At 37.1% G+C, this 18,848-nt stretch overlaps 1 protein-coding gene across 9 annotated transcripts in view; it reads left to right on the top strand.

Moving 5' to 3' along the window:
- BICRAL (BICRA like chromatin remodeling complex associated protein) overlaps positions 1–17,914 on the top strand; it is a 45,835-nt gene extending 27,921 nt beyond the window's left edge. For 5 of the 9 annotated variants that reach the window (XM_074863612.1, XM_074863611.1, XM_074863614.1 and 2 more), the window contains exons 3-13: positions 529–577; positions 660–728; positions 1,298–1,366; positions 4,927–6,627; positions 7,942–8,041; positions 9,278–9,375; positions 11,163–11,224; positions 11,353–11,498; positions 11,650–11,744; positions 13,216–13,318; positions 14,122–17,914. In XM_074863612.1, the coding sequence (XP_074719713.1) occupies positions 529–577; positions 660–728; positions 1,298–1,366; positions 4,927–6,627; positions 7,942–8,041; positions 9,278–9,375; positions 11,163–11,224; positions 11,353–11,498; positions 11,650–11,744; positions 13,216–13,318; positions 14,122–14,924 (3,295 nt within the window). In that variant the 3' untranslated portion in view covers positions 14,925–17,914. The other 4 variants (XM_074863615.1, XM_074863610.1, XM_074863616.1 and 1 more) reach the window with 4 other exon arrangements.
- The last annotated feature ends 934 nt before the right edge of the window (positions 17,915–18,848 follow it).

Here is an 18,848-nt window from a genome sequence, read left to right as displayed (position 1 = left end):
AGCATAAATTTTTGTCAAATTATGTTAAGGGTAGCAGAAACCATGTTAAAGATTCAGGTTCATAAATACCCTACTGACTTAGACACTAGCTAAACAAACATTATAGTTCATCTCTGTAGAAGAGATGGTACCTGGTTTAGTTCAGATGTCATTTGGTGATAGCATTTTCCTTAGGTTTTGTGCTATGTGCTGCCATAAAATACTGTGTTTTAAGAGAATATGAATAATACCCTCATAAAGGGAAGTAAAGTAGAATGCAACTAAATTTTTGTGATGAACGTAGTTTATTTCTTGAAATGCCTTGGTACAATGACAGCAAATACAGTCAACAACTGAAAATTGTGCTGATACAGAAACACAGATCCTTACATGGTATAAACTTTCAGCTTTGCATTGGAGTCAGTGAAAGAAATGTGTTTCTATTATAAACCAGATTTATATGCATGCAATATCTGGCTTAGTTAAGTTAGCCTCATTAGTAGAAAGAGCTTCCTAAAAGTGGTAACTTTTTCTTTTTTCCCCCTTAAGGGACCCACAGGCACTGAACTATTTTCTACATGGACCTAGTAGTAAATCTGTAAGTAGCATTCCTGTGTATTAGACATACAAAAGCTTCATTTAGTGTATTATTTCTAAACATTATTTTTGTCTTTTACCAGAGCAATGAGGACTTGACTAATGCAGAATATTCTGTAGCCAACTCAAATTCAATTTTCGCCAACTCCAATGTAAGTGGTCAGGAAATAAATTGTATTTGTACTGAGATTGCATGCTTCTGTTACAGCATTACTTGGCTTTTATAAAACTGAAGTAGATGTGGATTTTGACCTTTTTTTATGAAAATTCTGAATGCTAACGTAGAACCATCTCATGCTGTTAATATTTTAAGTATTTCATTGGGTTTTCAGTGGGGAATTAATCAAAAGATACTGCACTGTTGAACTGTGTTTCGTAAATTCGTAAAACAGCTTGGTGAGCAGTGAAAATATTCTCCAGTGTTAACTGTCTCCAGTAAACTGGACTTGCAATTTTAGTGTCTGTAGATGTAGTAGTGCTCAAATGTAGACCTTAAAAGTTAGTCATTCATACATGTGCTGTGTATGTTAGGATGGTTTTGTTTCTCATTTCTAAGTAGAATCTGTGCTAGAAATTCTTTTAAATTAATGAATGGGGATCTTTTGTTCTTTGGGCTGAGTAGCTAAATTGGGATGTTTCCTTCCTGTAACTTCAGTGTTAGGGAAGTCACTTCAAATTCATTAGGTGTTGCAAGTAGTCTTCAGTATTCTTTTTTTGCCAGGAGTATGTTGCAGCCCTGGGCCAAGTTTTACCCAGTGAGGTTGTGGAATCCCCATCCTTGGAGATAAAGGCAAGGCTGATCTGCTCTAATGCTGGCCATAGTCCTGCTCTGAGTAGAAGGTTGGACTAGATGACTTCCAGAGATCCCTTCTGCCCCACATTTCTTTGATTTCATTGGTGTGTTTTTTAAAAAAACCTTGTATTTTTCATCCCACAATTCAGTTATTTGAATATGTAGAGTAGGGTTTCCTTGGTAGTTCTTCCTTCTGTTGTACTGTTATCTTGACTCTGTTTGTCCCATGTTTCTAACAGATACGTGGATATATTTGTAGGTGTGTAGGGACCTTAAATAATTGGCTTAAATAAATCCTGAAAACTGTTTATCTGTGCATAGAGAACTAGTGACTTTCCTGTAGCCACAGTAGTGTGACGTGTTTGCCCTGTCCTTCCCCTTTCAGTATCATTATTAAATATTGTAGAAGAAGCATATGTTGAGTGACAGTTCTTTATCCAGCTGGTTGACATAATGGTGGGAGACTGGGGTACAAACAGTAATGGGGTGTGCCCAATTTTCAGCTAATCAGCAACAGTGGTTTCAACTTGGTACCAGGCTCGCCATTATCAGACAGCAGCTTCCTGTGTGCAACATGGCAGAGGTGGGTTTTGAGGGCTCATCCTGAGAAAAATGAGGTTATGGGGGGGGGGGGGGGGGGGAAGGGTGACATATGGCATGCGTTTGTCATAGCCTAGACTTCCTAGTTGTTCTGTGTAGAGATTCTTCTGATAAGCATGAGTAGCTGGGCAGGAATCGTGTGTATTTCTGGTGTATTTTCAGAAAGTAAGTTTTTGGAGTAATTTTGAGGGGGAGTGGGAGATTCCTGGCCAAGGTGGAATTATTGCATAGGGAGTAGCAGTTGGAAGGAACAAATATTTGGTGAAAGCTAACAGAGCGCTCTGGTATATGAGATTGGTGGGTGGGTAATCTAGAAGGCAGGTGATCAGAGGAGCAGGGATTTCTAGTGTCTGTGCCTAGGATGGCTTACTGTATTTTCATTTTCCAGGACTTGTTCCCCTCGTGCTCTGTTCTCATTCTTTTGTATCTTCGTAATGAATACCAATGCCATCTTCTCTTCCCTCCCTCCTTTCCTCCCTCCTTTGTGTGACAGCCCTGTGCTGACCTAAGTGAAGAACGATTTGATTGCAAAGACAGATTCTTATAGTGGATTGTGAAAGAACATGGGGTATCTGAAATATAAATTGATGGTTTCACAGTCCCTGCTTATAATATAAGCTACCTGAAAAGTTAAAGGCTTCTGAGTTTTTTGTTGTTGAAGTTTTTGCAGATACTGAAAGTTCTGTCTTTGTATGTATTCAGAATTGCTACCATGAAGTAGGATTGACTGTCTTGATGCTCGTCTCATGCCTTTCAGTGGCAGAGTTTACAAATTCAGTGTCAAGGGTTCAGTGCCTCAGCTGGTAAGCATGTTCAGCCAACACCTCACACAAACAAGATTTAAGTTCTTGCTGACTGAAGGACGAGAAAGCAGTGTCTGCTCCTTACCCCCCACCCTGCCCTAAGTTGAATGGTTGCATACCACCTCTGCTGATTCTAGATTGATTTCCTTGGGTGGTTGTCAGTCTCTTGTAACCGTCATGAGAGGGTTCCTTAGCCGTTGCCCTGTTACCTGGGTTGTACTCAGTGACTGCTTCGACCTTCCTATTACAGTATAGTAGAACACCTTAAGAGAGCAGAATATTCATGGCACCAGCGGGAATAAGACTTGTTGGTAAGCAGATTCATGAAGTTACAGAGGCATGAATTTCTTACTGAAATTAATGTGGTCTGCGTGGCTGTTCTGAATCTGGGCAGCAGTGATTCAAATGTTAACTTGGAAGGTCCCTGGTTCCAGTTTATGCACATAAAATTGTTTTTGGATGTTAAACAGTCCTGGGAGCAGGGAATGAAACTTGGGATTCTTCATGCCCCTGGGAGAATTTCAAGCTATTAATCTTGATTGCATGTAATATTATTTATTATTACTAGTAATAGTTGTATTGTTAGTACTAAGTACAGTAGCATTGACTGGAGCACTCTTAAGTTACAGTCATGAAAGATTTCAGATTGGTTGTTGTTGCTGGAGACAACTTACAGATCCAATAGGGAATTCTCCACAAGAACTTGACAGTTATGAGTCCTAGTAATGCCCTAGTTAGTGACTCCTTTTTGCTCTGTCTGATGGTAGCTAGGTACAGTTGAGAACTTGATTTGTAATTTTAGGTTCATGAGGTGTAGACATGGAGACATTTAAGTACTAGTTTAATTCCTTCTGTTAACATAAATGTAAAAAAGTTTATTGTAGTTTTGTAATTGTATTTTGAAAACATTTTACTGAATTTTAAGAACAATCTTGATATTTTAAAACATGACCAAAGCTTCATAAAATAAACAGGCTGATTCAGAAACAGATTGGGGTAAAATTCTGAATAAGCATGATTGGGGAACTGAAGTTAGGGTGGGGATGTTGCTGCATGTGATAAGGCTTGCAGCATCTTCATGTTGTTTATATGAGGTGAGAACAAGTGTCTATGACCTTCAAGGAGTGAAGGCTCTGAGTATGAACATAATTGATAATTTCACAACCCACATTTTGCATTTATTTTGATCTAAAAAGAAATGGGATGTTATTTTTGAATAGTTGAGATACGATTTTGCAATTTAGAAAGGTGTACTCTGTCTAACTTAAAGCTATTGCAAGTATTACTATGTGTTTAAATTTGGTGTTCCACCTGTAGAAACCTCATACTTGTGTTCTCTAGAGTTTTTGGACATAATTTTGTTTCAGGAAAGTCTTAGTGACAGTAGGCAAGAGTAAAGTAGGTTCTGATTTTCCTTATCATAGTGTTTACGGATGTAGAGTTAAAGGATATTTTCATTCAAGGTGCCGCTTAGTATTTGCTGTAGTTTCAATGTTTATAGTTCTCCCAAATTGTTTCACTAGCATAAACCACAAAGTTGGTAGCATTGTTCTTCTTACTGCTTTGTTTCAAAAATTTTTCTAAACAAAGAATTAGCGTAATTCCTTAACCTTATGAAATTGTCACTAGTTTGCACTATGTGCCTATAGAAATGTTGGTAGGATTTTGAAGATGGATCTCATTTCATAGAGGAAGTCAGTGAAAGAGCAGCTTTCTTCTGCCTTTTCCCTGCTACTACTGTTGCTACTGAAACTGTGCCCCAGATTGAGTTACAGTGTAGGTCTTTTCGCTCCTCCTTTCTTTTATCCTTCTGCCTGTACAGTGCTCAGCTTGAGGAAGGGAAAATGGTACTTCAAGAGCATGTCACATCCTCTTGAAACAGGGCAACTGCAGAGCTGAGTGCTATGGAATTGGGACACTTGAGAAGTGAAAGGAGAGTAGTGTCTCCAGAGGTCTGTTATGAGGGCATGAGTGGGGTGTAAGTGATGCACATGTTTATGCTGGCCCACTGTATGGGATGAAAGTCACCTTATATACATACTGTGCAAAGAATATAATTTTGTAAAGAAAGTTTGCATGAAAAAAAACTTAATGGGGAAACAAGGTAGAGCTTGGAATTTCTGAAAAGGATGTGTTTTTTGTTTTGGGTTTCAGAACACTGATCCTAAGTCGTCTGTAAAAGGTGTAAGCGGTCAGCTTGGAGAGGGGCCTAGTGATGGACTGCAGCTGTCCAGTAGCCTTCAGTTTCTTGAAGATGAACTTGTATCTTCTCCTTTACCTGATCTTACTGAGGATCAGCCTTTTGATATTCTTCAGAAGTCCTTGCAGGAGGCCAATATTACTGAACAGACTTTGGCAGAAGAGGCATATTTGGATGCCAGTGTAGGTTCTAGCCAACAGTTTGCACAAGCTCAACTTCATCCTTCTTCATCAGCATCCTTTACTCAGGCTTCTAATGTTTCTAATTACTCAGGTCAGACGTTGCAACCTATAGGAGTTACTCAAGTGGTACAGCAACCTGTTGGAGCATCTTTTGCAAGCAATACAGTTGGTGTGCAACATGGCTTTATGCAACATGTCGGAATTAGCGTTCCCAGCCAGCATTTGTCTAATAGCAGCCAGATTAGTGGTTCTGGGCAGATACAGCTAATTGGTTCATTTAGTAATCAACCTTCCATGATGACCATTAATAACCTTGATGGATCTCAGATAATACTGAAAGGCAATGGTCAACAAACACCTGCAAACATGAGTAGTGGCCTCTTGGTTCATAGACAGACTCCAAATGGTAACTCACTGTTTGGTAACTCAAATTCAAGTCCAGTAGCACAACCTGTAACCGTTCCATTTAACAGCACAAATTTTCAGACGTCATTGCCTGTCCATAATATCATCATTCAAAGGGGTTTGGCACCAAACTCTAACAAAGTTCCCATTAATATCCAACCAAAGCCTATCCAGATGGGTCAGCAGACTGCTTACAATGTGAATAACTTGGGAATACAGCAGCATCATGTACAGCAAGGGATTCCGTTTGCTTCTGCAAACTCACCTCAGAGTTCAGTAGTTGGTCCTCATATGTCTGTTAATATTGTTAATCAACAAAATACAAGAAAATCAGTTACACCTCAGACAGTTAGCAATGCTGGAGGTAGTATTGTTATCCACTCTCCTATGGGACAGCCTCATGCACCTCAAAACCAGTTTCTCATACCTACAAGTTTGTCTGTTAATTCTAATTCAGTTCATCATGTCCAGACCATAAATGGACAACTTCTTCAGACTCAGCCTTCCCAGCTGGTTCCTAGCCAAGTGTCTGCCGAGCACGTAATGCTCAACAGGAACTCTACAAACATGCTAAGAGCCAACCAGTCGTATTCGGGACAGATGCTGAATAATCAGAACACAGCTGTTCAGCTTGTTTCCGGCCAGACATTCACAGCTCCTGGTAACCAAGTTATAGTAAATCATGGAACTTCACAAATTGTTGGTGGACAGGTGCCACTGCAGCAGGCGTCGCCAACGGTGTTGCATTTGTCACCCAGTCAAGCTAATGTTTCTCAAGGTAGATCGAATTTTACTACGATGTCACCTGGGCAATCTACAGTCTCAAGTATGTCAGCTTCCAATCGGTTTGCAGTTGCAAGTTCTTCTGGTTCAGTACATCCTAGCTTGGGACCATCAGTTCAGTCTGTCGCATCAGGAGGAAACTTCACTGGAGATCAGCTCACACAGAACAGAACTCAAGTTCCTGTCAGTGCATCGCATCGTCTTCCAGCATCCTCTTCCAAATCTGTCAGCACCTTTAGTCACACGTCAATTGGAGTAACACAACAACAGTTTGCCTTTGGTCAGGTATGAAAGCTGCTTAAAAATGTAGCCAAAGAAATGCTTGTAAGCTGTGCTAAAGTCTGGTTAAGAAAGTATTAAAATTGGTGTTAATCCAGAGAATGTTAGTTTTGCTAGTTTGTTTTGTTACAGATACTGTGGAACTGCTGAAAATTACTGTAACCCAGAGATGACATTTCACTTGGTATTTTCCAAAGTCTATCACTGAGTGAATGAGTCTGTCACTTCTGTGAATTCAGAAGATTTTGTTGGTGATTTATAGTAATATTTTCAGAACTGCTTAGCACTGATCTATTTCTGCTGCCATTTAAAGGAAGGGACATTGTAAGATTACACAACTATGAGCTCTCCTGAAAATCTTACCACAGAGCTAGATGTAAAGGCTTGGGTACATTCTTAGCACTTACAAGTCTTTTGACCTTACTAAAACTGTGCATGCATTTTCAAGGTTTGACCTATTCAAAATAGTTTTCTTGGGTTTCTCTTTGATATTTACCATACTGGCATTCTGCCCATTGTAGTTCTGTGTGTCTGGAGCAGCTAGAAGCTTTGAAATTTGACACAAAGACAAGGCAAGAGGTGTTTCTTAGAATCCTTAAAAGGAAATGCCTTTAGAAGTAGTTTGTAAAATTTAAAATATATTTTCTCTAAGAAGAGATCTACTTAGTAATATAAAAAAATTTTTCAGTTTACTTTTAAGGTGGGAACTGGTCTTTTTTTGTCCAGTTGACGCAGCTTCAGTATATATTCAACTCAAGTTTGGCTGTTTTCATAAGTGAACTTCCAAACTCTGCCAGTATTTAACTCGGTGACTTGTCACATGATTAGCAACAAGCTATTATTCCACTTCTGTTGTTTTTTTGCTTTTGTTTTTTTTCCTTGGTCATTATAAAATATTGATAGTAACTGTATATATTGTACTTCATTGTAAAGCATGTATCATTTAGTTGCTAAACAATGGACAGCTTGTTCCGCTGTGTATTTTTTTGTTGTGGAGACAGCTTATTTAGTCATCTTGCAGTTTTGAGACTCAGAAGCTGGGCTTTCTGAGGGCCACTTGTAATGGTAAATCATGGGTCTTCTAGAACGTAACTGGTGTATATTTGTACTGTTAGTGTAATTTCTCTTCCTCTCTGATTTTCTTTATAATATTCTTGAACTTAGGAATTGAGATGTCTGAAATTTCACCACTTAAGAGTTTGAAAAGGGATGTGTAGAGCTGAATTTTAGTTACCTTTTTTGTTTTTTTCCTCTGTTAAAAGCTTTCAGTAAATATTTGACTGTGGTTTGTTTTTTTTTTTTTTAATGTATGTGGCACAGAAAAAAGCTATGAACCAGACATCACCAGTTTCTGCATCGAAGACACAGGATAATTTGAGACAGCCTCAGCTAACAAGTCTTCTGAGCAACACACTATCAGGTCAACTAAGGTCTTTTTAAAATCATTTTCTCAATTTTCTCCAGCAACAGAAATTGGTTCTTCTTCGATGTGTCAGACTTGCATTGATGGCTCATGGTCATAGGGTCATAAAAGTTATCAGAATTCTATTTTTAGAATGCAAACTGAATTTTTCAGTATTGAATGTGTTCTTTTATTTTTCCCAACCACAACACTTCATTTTTTACAGTGAAAAGTTGAATCTCCCCAATAAGCAATTATTTCTCCACTCTATAAAATCCAAAATGGTACCTTTTTTCATTTTTCTTATTTTTTTTTTCAGCTTAGGAAAATGGAAATAAGTAATTTTCAAAATATGGACATCTGCTAAAATTCTGTGAAACTTCTAGACCCTCTCTTGTGGTGGCCGCCTTAGATACAGACAAGGAAACATAGCGATTACAATGTTATATGAAGGCTGTCATCACTCAATTTATTTTTGAATGTGTGACTTCCAATTAGAATAGTTAATGCATTGTTCATGGCAAAATACTGGGCTTTTCAAGCTGTACCATGCTACTACAAGAAAAGCAATATATTCAAAGCAAACAGGAAAATGCAGTAACCTTCATGTTCTCTTTGTACATAAGTAACCCTTTTGAATAAGGTCCCATGATCTACCTGCTTTTTTTTTTGCCTTGTGTACTGTTACGTGCAAGCTGTCCAGGCAATTCTCTACAATCAGCACATGTGGTTTTTTTGGGGGAGGGAAAAGAAAATTTCTTATTTGTCTTGGTTGTAATGTAGCATGGCTGATAAGATGCTGTTTGAATTCTTGAGCAAGGCAATTGGAGGAAGTCTTCCCATGTAGAAAATCTAGGAAAAAAATATATCATGCCTGCTGTCTGAATACTTTCATGAGTTCTAGAAAAATTGGGTTTATGTGCTTGAGGGAGAGTTAGTATTGAAGCTTCATAAAATGTACTGTATGTTTTTCAGTAAATTGTTGGGACACTCAAATTTCTTCTTACATTGCAGTACTGTGATAGGAGATGATTTATATCCGAGGATTTTTGTAGTTTGCAGTACAAAATATCAGTCCTGTTTCATTTTTACGACCTAGTTTCTCCACAGGGTAGTTGCACTAATGCTTTTAAGCACGAGACATGCATCTTTCTGCTAAAAGCTAAAAACTCAAGTAAAATGATCAGGATAGGTACATGAAATTACTCTGTTCTTGCTTAGGATGACAGAGTCTTTTTAACATGTTTTTTATAGGACAGGACTCTGGAGGAAAAATCATACAGCAGTCTCTAGGAACAACACAGCCACAAGAAAAAGTAATAGGATCATCATCAGTTCAACAGAGTATACAGGTAGAGAATACTTCTATTTATCTGTTTCCCTTTCCCTTTCCCTTAAAATTTTAGTGACATTAGGGATGTTTCAAGTCCACATTGATAATCTAGGAGTCTTTATTTGTCATACATTGACATAATAAATTAATATTTTGCAAAGTAGTATTATGAATGCTGCTTTGAGATTTAATTCAGTAAGTGGAATTTGACTGTACTGTTCCCTGAAGATAATTCTGTGTGATGTAGCAATTCTTCATTGAGTTGGACATAAGTTAGACCTACTCTTATGATTACTTCTTACAAACTCAGCTATCTTCTAGCTGATTGGAAGGGGATGGTTTGTGAGAAGTAGCAGAAAAATTCCATCTGGTCTTTGTCTGTTTTATTCCTTACTGCATTGTCTCCTTTCCTTTTTTCTTTTTTTTTCCCCCCAACCACGAAAAGTACTATATATGGCAACTATGTACAAAAATTTAACACTACATCCATGGTTTGGGGCTGGAAGGAGAGACCAGCTTTTTAGGGGAGGGAATACGAGAACTTCTGGAGGGAGGAGACATTTGTTACATTCGTGGACTGAGTAGCAGAGGGCAAGAAGTGAGGGTTTGACATAGGCTTGGAAGTGTGGGCTTCCTTGTGGATGGAACTACACTACAAAATCGCAGAAGAAAACAAGGGAGGATCTGATTTAGAATTTTTGTTCCTTGCTGTAAATGTATTTGTTAATGTAGTAGGACGTGAATGTTTTTCCCTGCCTTACTGATACGCAAGTAGACCGAAAGATAGAGTAGTGCTCAATTATGAGTTCAGCCTGGTTTTGTAATTGTTGGTCAGATGTGGTGGTGGTGAATACTTTTTGTGCTCTGAAGCTAGAGGCTTTTTGGCCAGCAGGTACCATTGTAGCGAGCCTGCTTCATGCTGCTCCTACTTTGCTAAGAAGTATGCTCTGTACCAGACTTTTTTTGTTCCTTCTAATCATGTTGTAGTTCAAAAGAGCTTTCACGCAATCTTTTTTTTAAATCGTAAGTAACTTTTGCTCTGTGAACAATTTCATTAGTAAAACTAGTTGACTGAAAAAAACCCAACAACTTCATATTAAACAAAGACTGTTTGTTCCAGAATAGCTTCTTTGGGAGAATACTTGGATTGCAGTAATGCCTCTCATACAGTAGGAACATGAGCCTTTGCCACCTCAGAGAGCCTTACATCTTAGGAAAGTGCTCCCTTGAAAAACCTTAGCTTCATAAATGTCTAAGGAAAGGAGAAGATGATGTAGATCTACCTGATGGTTGTATCTGCAGCATCGACACTGAAACAGAATTCCTAGAACCACTTTCACCCCCCACCCAGCCACCATGGCCTTTGAGAATTTAAGTATGCAACCTTAGCCTGCTTTCCTGACAGATACTCTAATCCATCAAAATTGGGTAAAATAACATCAACTGAGAAATGCCAAGACAGTTCTTGAGAACAGATTTCTTTGGAAAAGTTTTTAGTTGTACCTTTTCTTCTTTTCATCTGCTAAATTCGATAACCAATCTTTTTCCTAGTGAAGCATGTATATGCACGACAGTGGAATTTGCCTATGAACAACATTTCAGAGCTTTGGTTAATGTAAGAGAAGTGACTTCCCTATTTCATTGAAACAGTGCCCTGTGAAAGCAGGAGATAGTTGAAAGTGTTTATGCTTAGATGGTGGTTACACTTAGTATTGGTGATATACTTAATTGGCAGAAATAAATGCTGAAACTTAGGCTTTGCAAAGGAGGGGATATATTGTAATTTGTCTTTTATTTTGAACTTAGGTGGATGGTCATTTAGTTGGACAGAAAAGGCCTGCTGCTAAACAGTTAACTAAAGGAGCTTTGTAAGTTACTCTTCTTTTGTAATTCTGTTGCAGATATTTCCTCTAACCTTCATTTCTTTTTAGTTTTTTCAGTGTATAAATTTCTGTTAGAGTATGTGCTAACTATGTATAATTTATTTTCCTTGTAGTATTCTACAACAATTACAGAAGGATCAGGTGCATGCTGTGACACCAGATAAAAGTCGGTTCAGATCATTAAATGATGCAGTTCAGAGACTCCTTTCATATCATGTGTGCCAGGGATCACTGCCAACAGAGGAAGACTTAAGAAAAGGTAAATTTCTTTTTAAAAATTGGCAATAAGTTTGTAATCAATGTTTTGAGAGAATTCTTTATGTAAGTTAGAGCAATAAGAAAGGGAACATTTTAAAATTTGTGCAGGTTACTGAAGAACAGTATTTGAAAGTATACTCTTGTCTTTCTAGTGGACAGTGAATTTGAATCTGTAGCTACACAGCTTCTGAAGAGGACACAGGCTATGCTGAACAAATACAGATGTTTGCTTATAGAAGATGCAATGGTAAGGTGTATAATCTAGGTACATTTTATGTTTATAGGATGTGATTCAATTTGTTAAAAAACCCCAAAAACATCTACAGGAAGGTGAGAGCTAGCATTACAGTTCGTTTTGTTGATACTATTTATCACCTTATGAAGGCAATAAATATATATATCTGAAGGTTTTAGAGATACATAGATATAGCCAGTGTACTTGTTACTGCACTAGCAATCTGTGGCCAAGCTTCATTTTTAAGTGTATGCATGTATCTTAAAATCAGTGAAATGGGTTGAGTTTGTTTTTCACATACCGCCTAAGTAAGGGTGTTGTTCTATATAAGTTCCATAGACATTGAAGACACATGAACTTCTGCTCTCTGCTTATACTTGTGCTGAACAAGCTGTGGTAGTTAGGCAGGTGATTTCTATATATTTCTGTGGATGATAGAGCCTGAAAGAATGTTGAAAATTTCCATTCAGAGGCCTCCAGCCATATTATAATTGGAGCCAAATCATATTACAATTTAGGAAATCATTACTTCTCCTTAGAAGCTAGGTGGAGCCTCACATTTTCATCAGAAATGCTTCTGATGTAAGTGCTTTCACAATGCCAAGCATGAGGTAAAAAGAAAACTAAGTTACTTTAAGAATGTATTTCCCAAGGATCAGGAAATATCATTGCGGCTTCAGACATGCTAGTTTTCAAGCCTGGGAAAGTTTTGAATTTGAGTATAATAGACATTTAAATCACTTTGCTTAGAGACAGGAATACATAATATAAGTGTTAGAATTAATATGGTTTTGGTATCTAATATTCCCATTAAAAAAGATAACTATCAAATATTTGCAAGTAATTGCAGGCACAAAGGGGCAGTGGAGGTTAAATTCTTTTAGCATCTGGTATGTTGTATGGTAAATCCCATTCAGTCATTTTGAAGAGGTTATTTCACATAATGTTCAGGTTTGGAACAAGATGCCTGTGTTGTGGCTTAAAAGCCATTGAACTTTCCTCTGGGATGGCTGGATCCACCTGGCTTGAAGGCATCATCAGCAAAATGCAACTCAGCACCAACTAGTTAAAGGGATGAGTGAGAAGTGCAAGGAAGAAACACGATAAGGTGGTCCTGCTGCAAGATTTTTGCTGGTTTTCTCTCTGAAAGAGAAAGATACTGTATGATGTAAAAAATTGGAATGTACAGTGGTAAACATACTCAGTCCTGAAAAGGTACAATTCTTACAGTTGGAATAGTAATTCTGTGTTTTAAAATCTTTAACAAATAAAATGTACCATAAAATGTGAAGAGTGTTTTATGGTTGAGTTTCAGTAGTGGTTGGGGTCACAGTCAAGATCGCTGAAGATGCTCTGGAATTGTGCACATTCTCTGCAAATTTTCTTTTTCTCTGAAGAGTAACTACGCTATAAATGTTTTGATTTGGTACCAACATATGAGTGACTACAGAGGTAGTTGGTTTTTTTTTTCCTTTTCCTGCAGCGGATAAATCCCTCTGCAGAAATGGTTATGATTGATAGGATGTTTAACCAGGAAGAGAGGGCATCTCTGACCCGGGATAAGCGTCTTGCACTTGTGGATCCTGGTAAGTAATAGTTAACTTCTGAATCTTACAAAAGCAGCATAAGCATGGGGTGTTTAAAAAATAGTTGTCACCACAGTGAGGCACTGATTGCTAGGGATTCCAGTAATCAAAATACTTATAAGCAGGTGCAAGTTAAATTTTTATAACTCCCAAATTCAACGATCTAGAGACACTGTAAGGTTAAAGGCAGTTATTTGGGGGAAAAAATATATTTGGCCTGTTCAACAGAGAAACATTTCTGAGTTTCTTTTGACCATAGTCATGACATGGTCTTAATTCTAGTAGGGAAGAATCTGTTAGTGTGGTGGCAGCCAGAAAGAACACCACTGCATGAAGCATGAATGCTCTTGTTCACCTGAATGAAGTGTTGCTTTTGGAATGTCACAGCCACTTAAATGGCAGCATTTTTAACAGGCTGTTGAATGTAGCAACTAGAAACACATTATTTGTGTAAGGTAACAGTTACTATTTATTTAAATGTTCTGCATATTTTAAAAGATATTCAGAGGATGTATTGAAGAATGTATTAGTCTTCCAGATACCATATTGGCATATTTAGAATGCTGGGAAGTGCCCTTAGTCTGGTTTTACAGTGCACATAAGTGTGTAGTATGCTGATTAATTTGGTGATAGTCACCTACACTGGATGCAGCGTTACACTTGAGCATGTGTACGTCTCTTACAGACATGAATCTGTAGGCTGTGGATGTTATTTGAATTTTAATACTTAGAAACTACATTGGGAGTGTCTGTTATTTTGATGTATAGGTAATTTAAGTAAAATGTTGCTCCTTAATTTTCAGATGGTTATCAGGCCGATTTTTGTTGTTCTGCCAAACAATTTGATAAAACAGCTGAAGAAGCACAGTCCAGTAAAAGTGACCGTCAGTCTAGCAAAACATTACCTTCTAGAAGTCAGACTACCAAAACCCAGGCCAGAGACCGACCAAAATCCAGCTCAGCAGAGTCCACAAATCACAGTAAACTTCCTCTAGTGCCTAACAACATTCTGACACCCCAAGAAGGAATAGCTTCTACTAAAAAATCGGAGAGCCTCACTAAAGCTTTAAAGTTTGAGAAAGCTAATTGTTCTTCTGAGAGTCAATACGTGGCCCTTTCTGAAGAAAAAATGGCTGGAAAAGATCTTGCCAAGTCCACTGAGAATTCTCCGAGTTCTGAAGACTTGTCAAAAACTGTGTCAAGAGGCAGCCATGGAACACATAATAAAATATCAAGGAACACAGTTCAATCTTTCTCAAAGGTAACGTGTAATAATTCCCTCCAAGACAAAACTCTGAGGAGCTCTCCAAAGAATGAGGTTTTACATCCTGATAGCAGGAAAGGCTCTGGTGAACCCCAGCAAGACTTACTGCTCAATAAGAGTTTAGAAACTACGTTTAAAAACATCTTGGAACTTAAAAAAGCTGGGAGACAGCCACAAAATGAGGCGACAAGTAGTGGCTCAGTTGAATTAGAATTTCCTAATTTTTCACCTATTGCTTCACAGGAAAACTGCCTGGAAAAATTTATTCCAGACCACAGTGAAGGTGTTGTAGAAACTGACTCTATTTTAGAAGCAGCTGTAAATAGTATCTTAGAGTGTTAATAGTTACAGTACCATGGACAAATTATGTTTCTCTTAGCAGAAGCAAATGTGAACGACACCACAAGTACAGCCTGACATGCATTTAAGGTTAACCTTTCTAAACTAGATTCTGTTCTGTGTTTGAGAGCAATACTCATTGTGGTTACAGTGAGATATCCAAGTAAAGTTAATCCTTGTTAGAATGCAGTCTGTTAGGGCCTTACTATTTCGAGTATTATTATGATAGTGCTTTTGATAATTGTGCAGTACTGCAACATAACAAGGTTGCAGGTTGTTAGGCCCTATGTAATACGGTAATATACTGACAATCACAGTCATTTGAAAGGATATATTTATTAAGAAAATGTTTTTAAAAAGTGATGGAAGCAACAATTCTCCCCTACCCTTCTCTTCCACAAATCATCAGATTTTTAGTTTTTCTGGAAAACCCACTGTACCTCTATTCAGAAGTGATTATTTTCTTTGTTAATGAATCTGTGTTCTAGGATTCTTAAGTTGGAAGGATATCATCAGTGTGTTTACAAGGCTTCATAATTTAAACTTAAAAGTGCTTTTCTATTGCTTTCTGAGCAGAAACTAGTACTTGATGATATATTTGTAGTGGGTAACTTTAGTCTGTGGGATGATATTATATGATCTTAGTCACAGTGGCATGATAATGAAGTAATAAATGCTTGACTAAGGAAGGTAGAATGGAAGCCAGTAAATGGCAAAGTGTACAGGATGAGGCCATGATAGAGCCATGAATTTATATATATAATACATATATATGTTAACTCTTGAGGAAAAGATTTTGCATTTTATAATTGGATGTAGTCAGCCTTGAGTCTTTCTGAAGTGGTATAAATGTTTTTTTATTGTTTGGTTTTTTTTTTTAGACCAAGTGTCAAAAGCACTTTTATTTGAAAACTGTTATGATATTTGTAGCTTATATTTTAAGAGGACATTAGCCTTACTCTGATTAAATTTAAAGGCCAGTGTTTATTTTTGATTTTTTTGCTTTTTGCTGTCAGAGAATGTTAAATCATCCACCGTAGCAGTCATAATTAACAAGATATGTACAGACCAAAGTTGATCAGCAATCCCATTGTTTAAACATATCAAAAAGTGTGTAATTATTAATTCATATTATAGAGCCAAGTGAAACCATTGCATGGTTTGTATTTGGCTTGCTGTCATGTTGTTAAGAGAGAATCTTATTATTTTATTTATTTATTTTAATCTATGACATCTTTTTTTTGCTGCCCATGCTGCTTTTTCCTAGTTTACTTTGGTCATGAGTGCTTTTGTGCACATAAATGCACTGACATTTGTCATGTGCATGTAGTACATATGTCTGCTCAGGAGGATATAGCTTTTGTGGTTTCTAAGGTATGCTCATGTTTTCCCCCAGACCTTCTCCACAATTTCGTAGAAAAATTACCAGCCATTTTCCAGACTTGCTGATTACAATTGTCATGATATAGAGGCTCATTGTGACAAGCTGTGGTTGTCAGTCAGATTGCCAGGAAAGAAAACAAAAGGTTTTGCTGTCATGTAATTCAGTCCATCTGAATAGCGCAAAAGAAAGCAGAATTAGATCCTTGTGACAGCAGGAGATTACAGTGCAACTCAGTATTGAGCTATAGTCCACTGTCTGACCATTGAAGGAAACCAAATCTAGAAAGCAATGTGAGAAAGATGAACTTAGTCATTTCCCCTTCGACGTGAATGGAAATACTGCTTTTGTACATTACTAATTGCCATTTAAAAAAATTGTGCCAATTTTAAAGTACATGTTTATAAAAACCCAACATTCCCAAGTGTTGTATAAAATATTCAAGGTAATAAGTATTGCCAGTTTTAAATTTTTAGTTAGGTGTCCATAGAATAGACTCTCAGGCGGTTAGTTGTTTTCTTATTGGCAAAACTGACAATATAGTCTTCACCTATTGCCTTTTTAGATTTAATAATATGCTCATGGCTGTGTATCCTGACGCGTATTTTATGTTATCATTTTGGAAATTTAACCATTCTAAACTATCTAGGTGGGAAAACAGTTAGTTACACAGCTGTATGTTAACTAGTTGAATTATTCTTTTATAGGGAAAAAAAAGTAGAGTTGCACATTCATTAATCCACTTGCTTTTTGTACCACCTCAAAATGGGTGTGGGGTTTCCAGCCTCTCTACAGCAAATACATAATCGAAGTATCAGGCTATGTGTCTTCTACTGGATCTCATTTAGGGATGGGGGACAATGGCATATAAAAATTTACAAATTACAAGACGTAGTCATGGTTGATTTGGTCAGACACGTTTCTCTGAACTACTTATGAGAGGAACCCATTGAACAATCCTAGCAAGATTAATCTTAGATTGTTAATGTTCTGTTGTTCACTCCTTTGAATTCAATTCTAAAGGAATTCTGGTACGTGGTGAAGCAGTAAATGAAAGAATTGTATTTTTGTTGTGCTAAAAAAATAGTATGAATTTATTAATCATATGGGCTCAAGTCCAGCAAAGTATTGTGAATGTGCATGACTTGAAACATGTTTTCATTATTTTGCTGGATCAGCATTGTGATTTCAATGTTATTTAATACTGCCTAATATTAAAACAAATTTTAAACTGGCAATTAAGAAAACTATGTTCATTTTGAAGATTTTAGTATAATTTATCTGTTAGATTAGGGAGGCCTTACAGACTGACTTCACTTAAAGAGGATGTGTCACTTATTGTCAGTGTGGTATGGACTTTATTTGCTTAAATACCTTCATTTGTAAAGTATGTCTCACTTGAAATTGCTTTGTATACATTTTGTAAAAATATTTATAAAATGTTTTGTAAAAAAAAAAGTATAACAAATTGCAGTTTATTTTGTTATGTTGGATAAATACTGTTAAAAGACACAAGTCAGTAAATATATTGTTAATCCATGGATAGGAAATGTTTAGTTGGAGATTACAAATTGAAACAACCATTGCAATACAGCCAAAGATTTGGGAAAAACTGTCTATCTGTGGTTGTCTTGATTTAACCAAGTTGAATATTTACATTTCCAAAAGAGTACTGTTCTCAGTTTTAAGTAATATGGTTGCAAAATATTCTTACTCCTGTGCTTTTTGTAATGCAGCCCTGTTATAAAATATTTAATAGGCCAGCTTTCCATACTCCTCATGAATCTTTCTGGACATAACGCTATTAGGATTTGGTTCATGTGGCATTAGAACTACATATAGTAGTGTTGATCTTCAGATAACAAGATTTCCAGTGGTCCTGCTCTGTTGTCATCAGAAATCTTGCCATGGTGAGGTTGCTGAGACACGCTCTCCTTCTCTGGCATGTTTTCACAAGGTAGAGGCATCATCTTCCTGATACCTTGGGAAGATAGAAGAAAAGAGAGGGTTTTGTTAGTCAGCTGGCCACTTCATCAGGTTTCAACAGCTGTGCCAGTTATATTTGGTTATAGATACCTGTGTTTGCAGTGTTTCCCATTCCTTCCTTTTGGCTGTGAGAAGGTACTACAATTGCTGGTGACATAGCGCGTCTTCCTACTTTTAGAGGGGTGATGAACCTTTTCTTACTGTGATTGAATTTTTCAGAAAGTATGCTGAGATTCTGATGTAGTACAGATCTTATGCTTGGAACTTCAACACTTTATTTTTGGAGGCTGTGAAAATGAGGGATGGGTGAAGTACACTGCCTCTCAACTTGGAGTAGGGCCTGCAGTGTTGAAAGGTAGAAATCTTTTTGGTTAGTATTGGTTATTTTGTCAATGAGACAAAATAAACATGCCTTTTGAATGCTTCCCACATGAATTCAGACAGTAACAAATTGAATAAAATCAGTTGTGTATTATTTTAATCTCTGTTTGGGTTAGGATGGCTAAGCATCTTGGGTATTTTTTTTTTTCTCTTTATCATATCCCTGTAGAATTACTGGG

This window comes from Strix uralensis, chromosome 3, assembly GCF_047716275.1.
Source record: "Strix uralensis isolate ZFMK-TIS-50842 chromosome 3, bStrUra1, whole genome shotgun sequence".
Lineage (NCBI taxonomy): Eukaryota > Metazoa > Chordata > Aves > Strigiformes > Strigidae > Strix > Strix uralensis.
The sequence above is the reverse complement of the archived record's forward strand: the minus strand, read 5'-3'. Positions and strand labels throughout refer to the sequence as shown.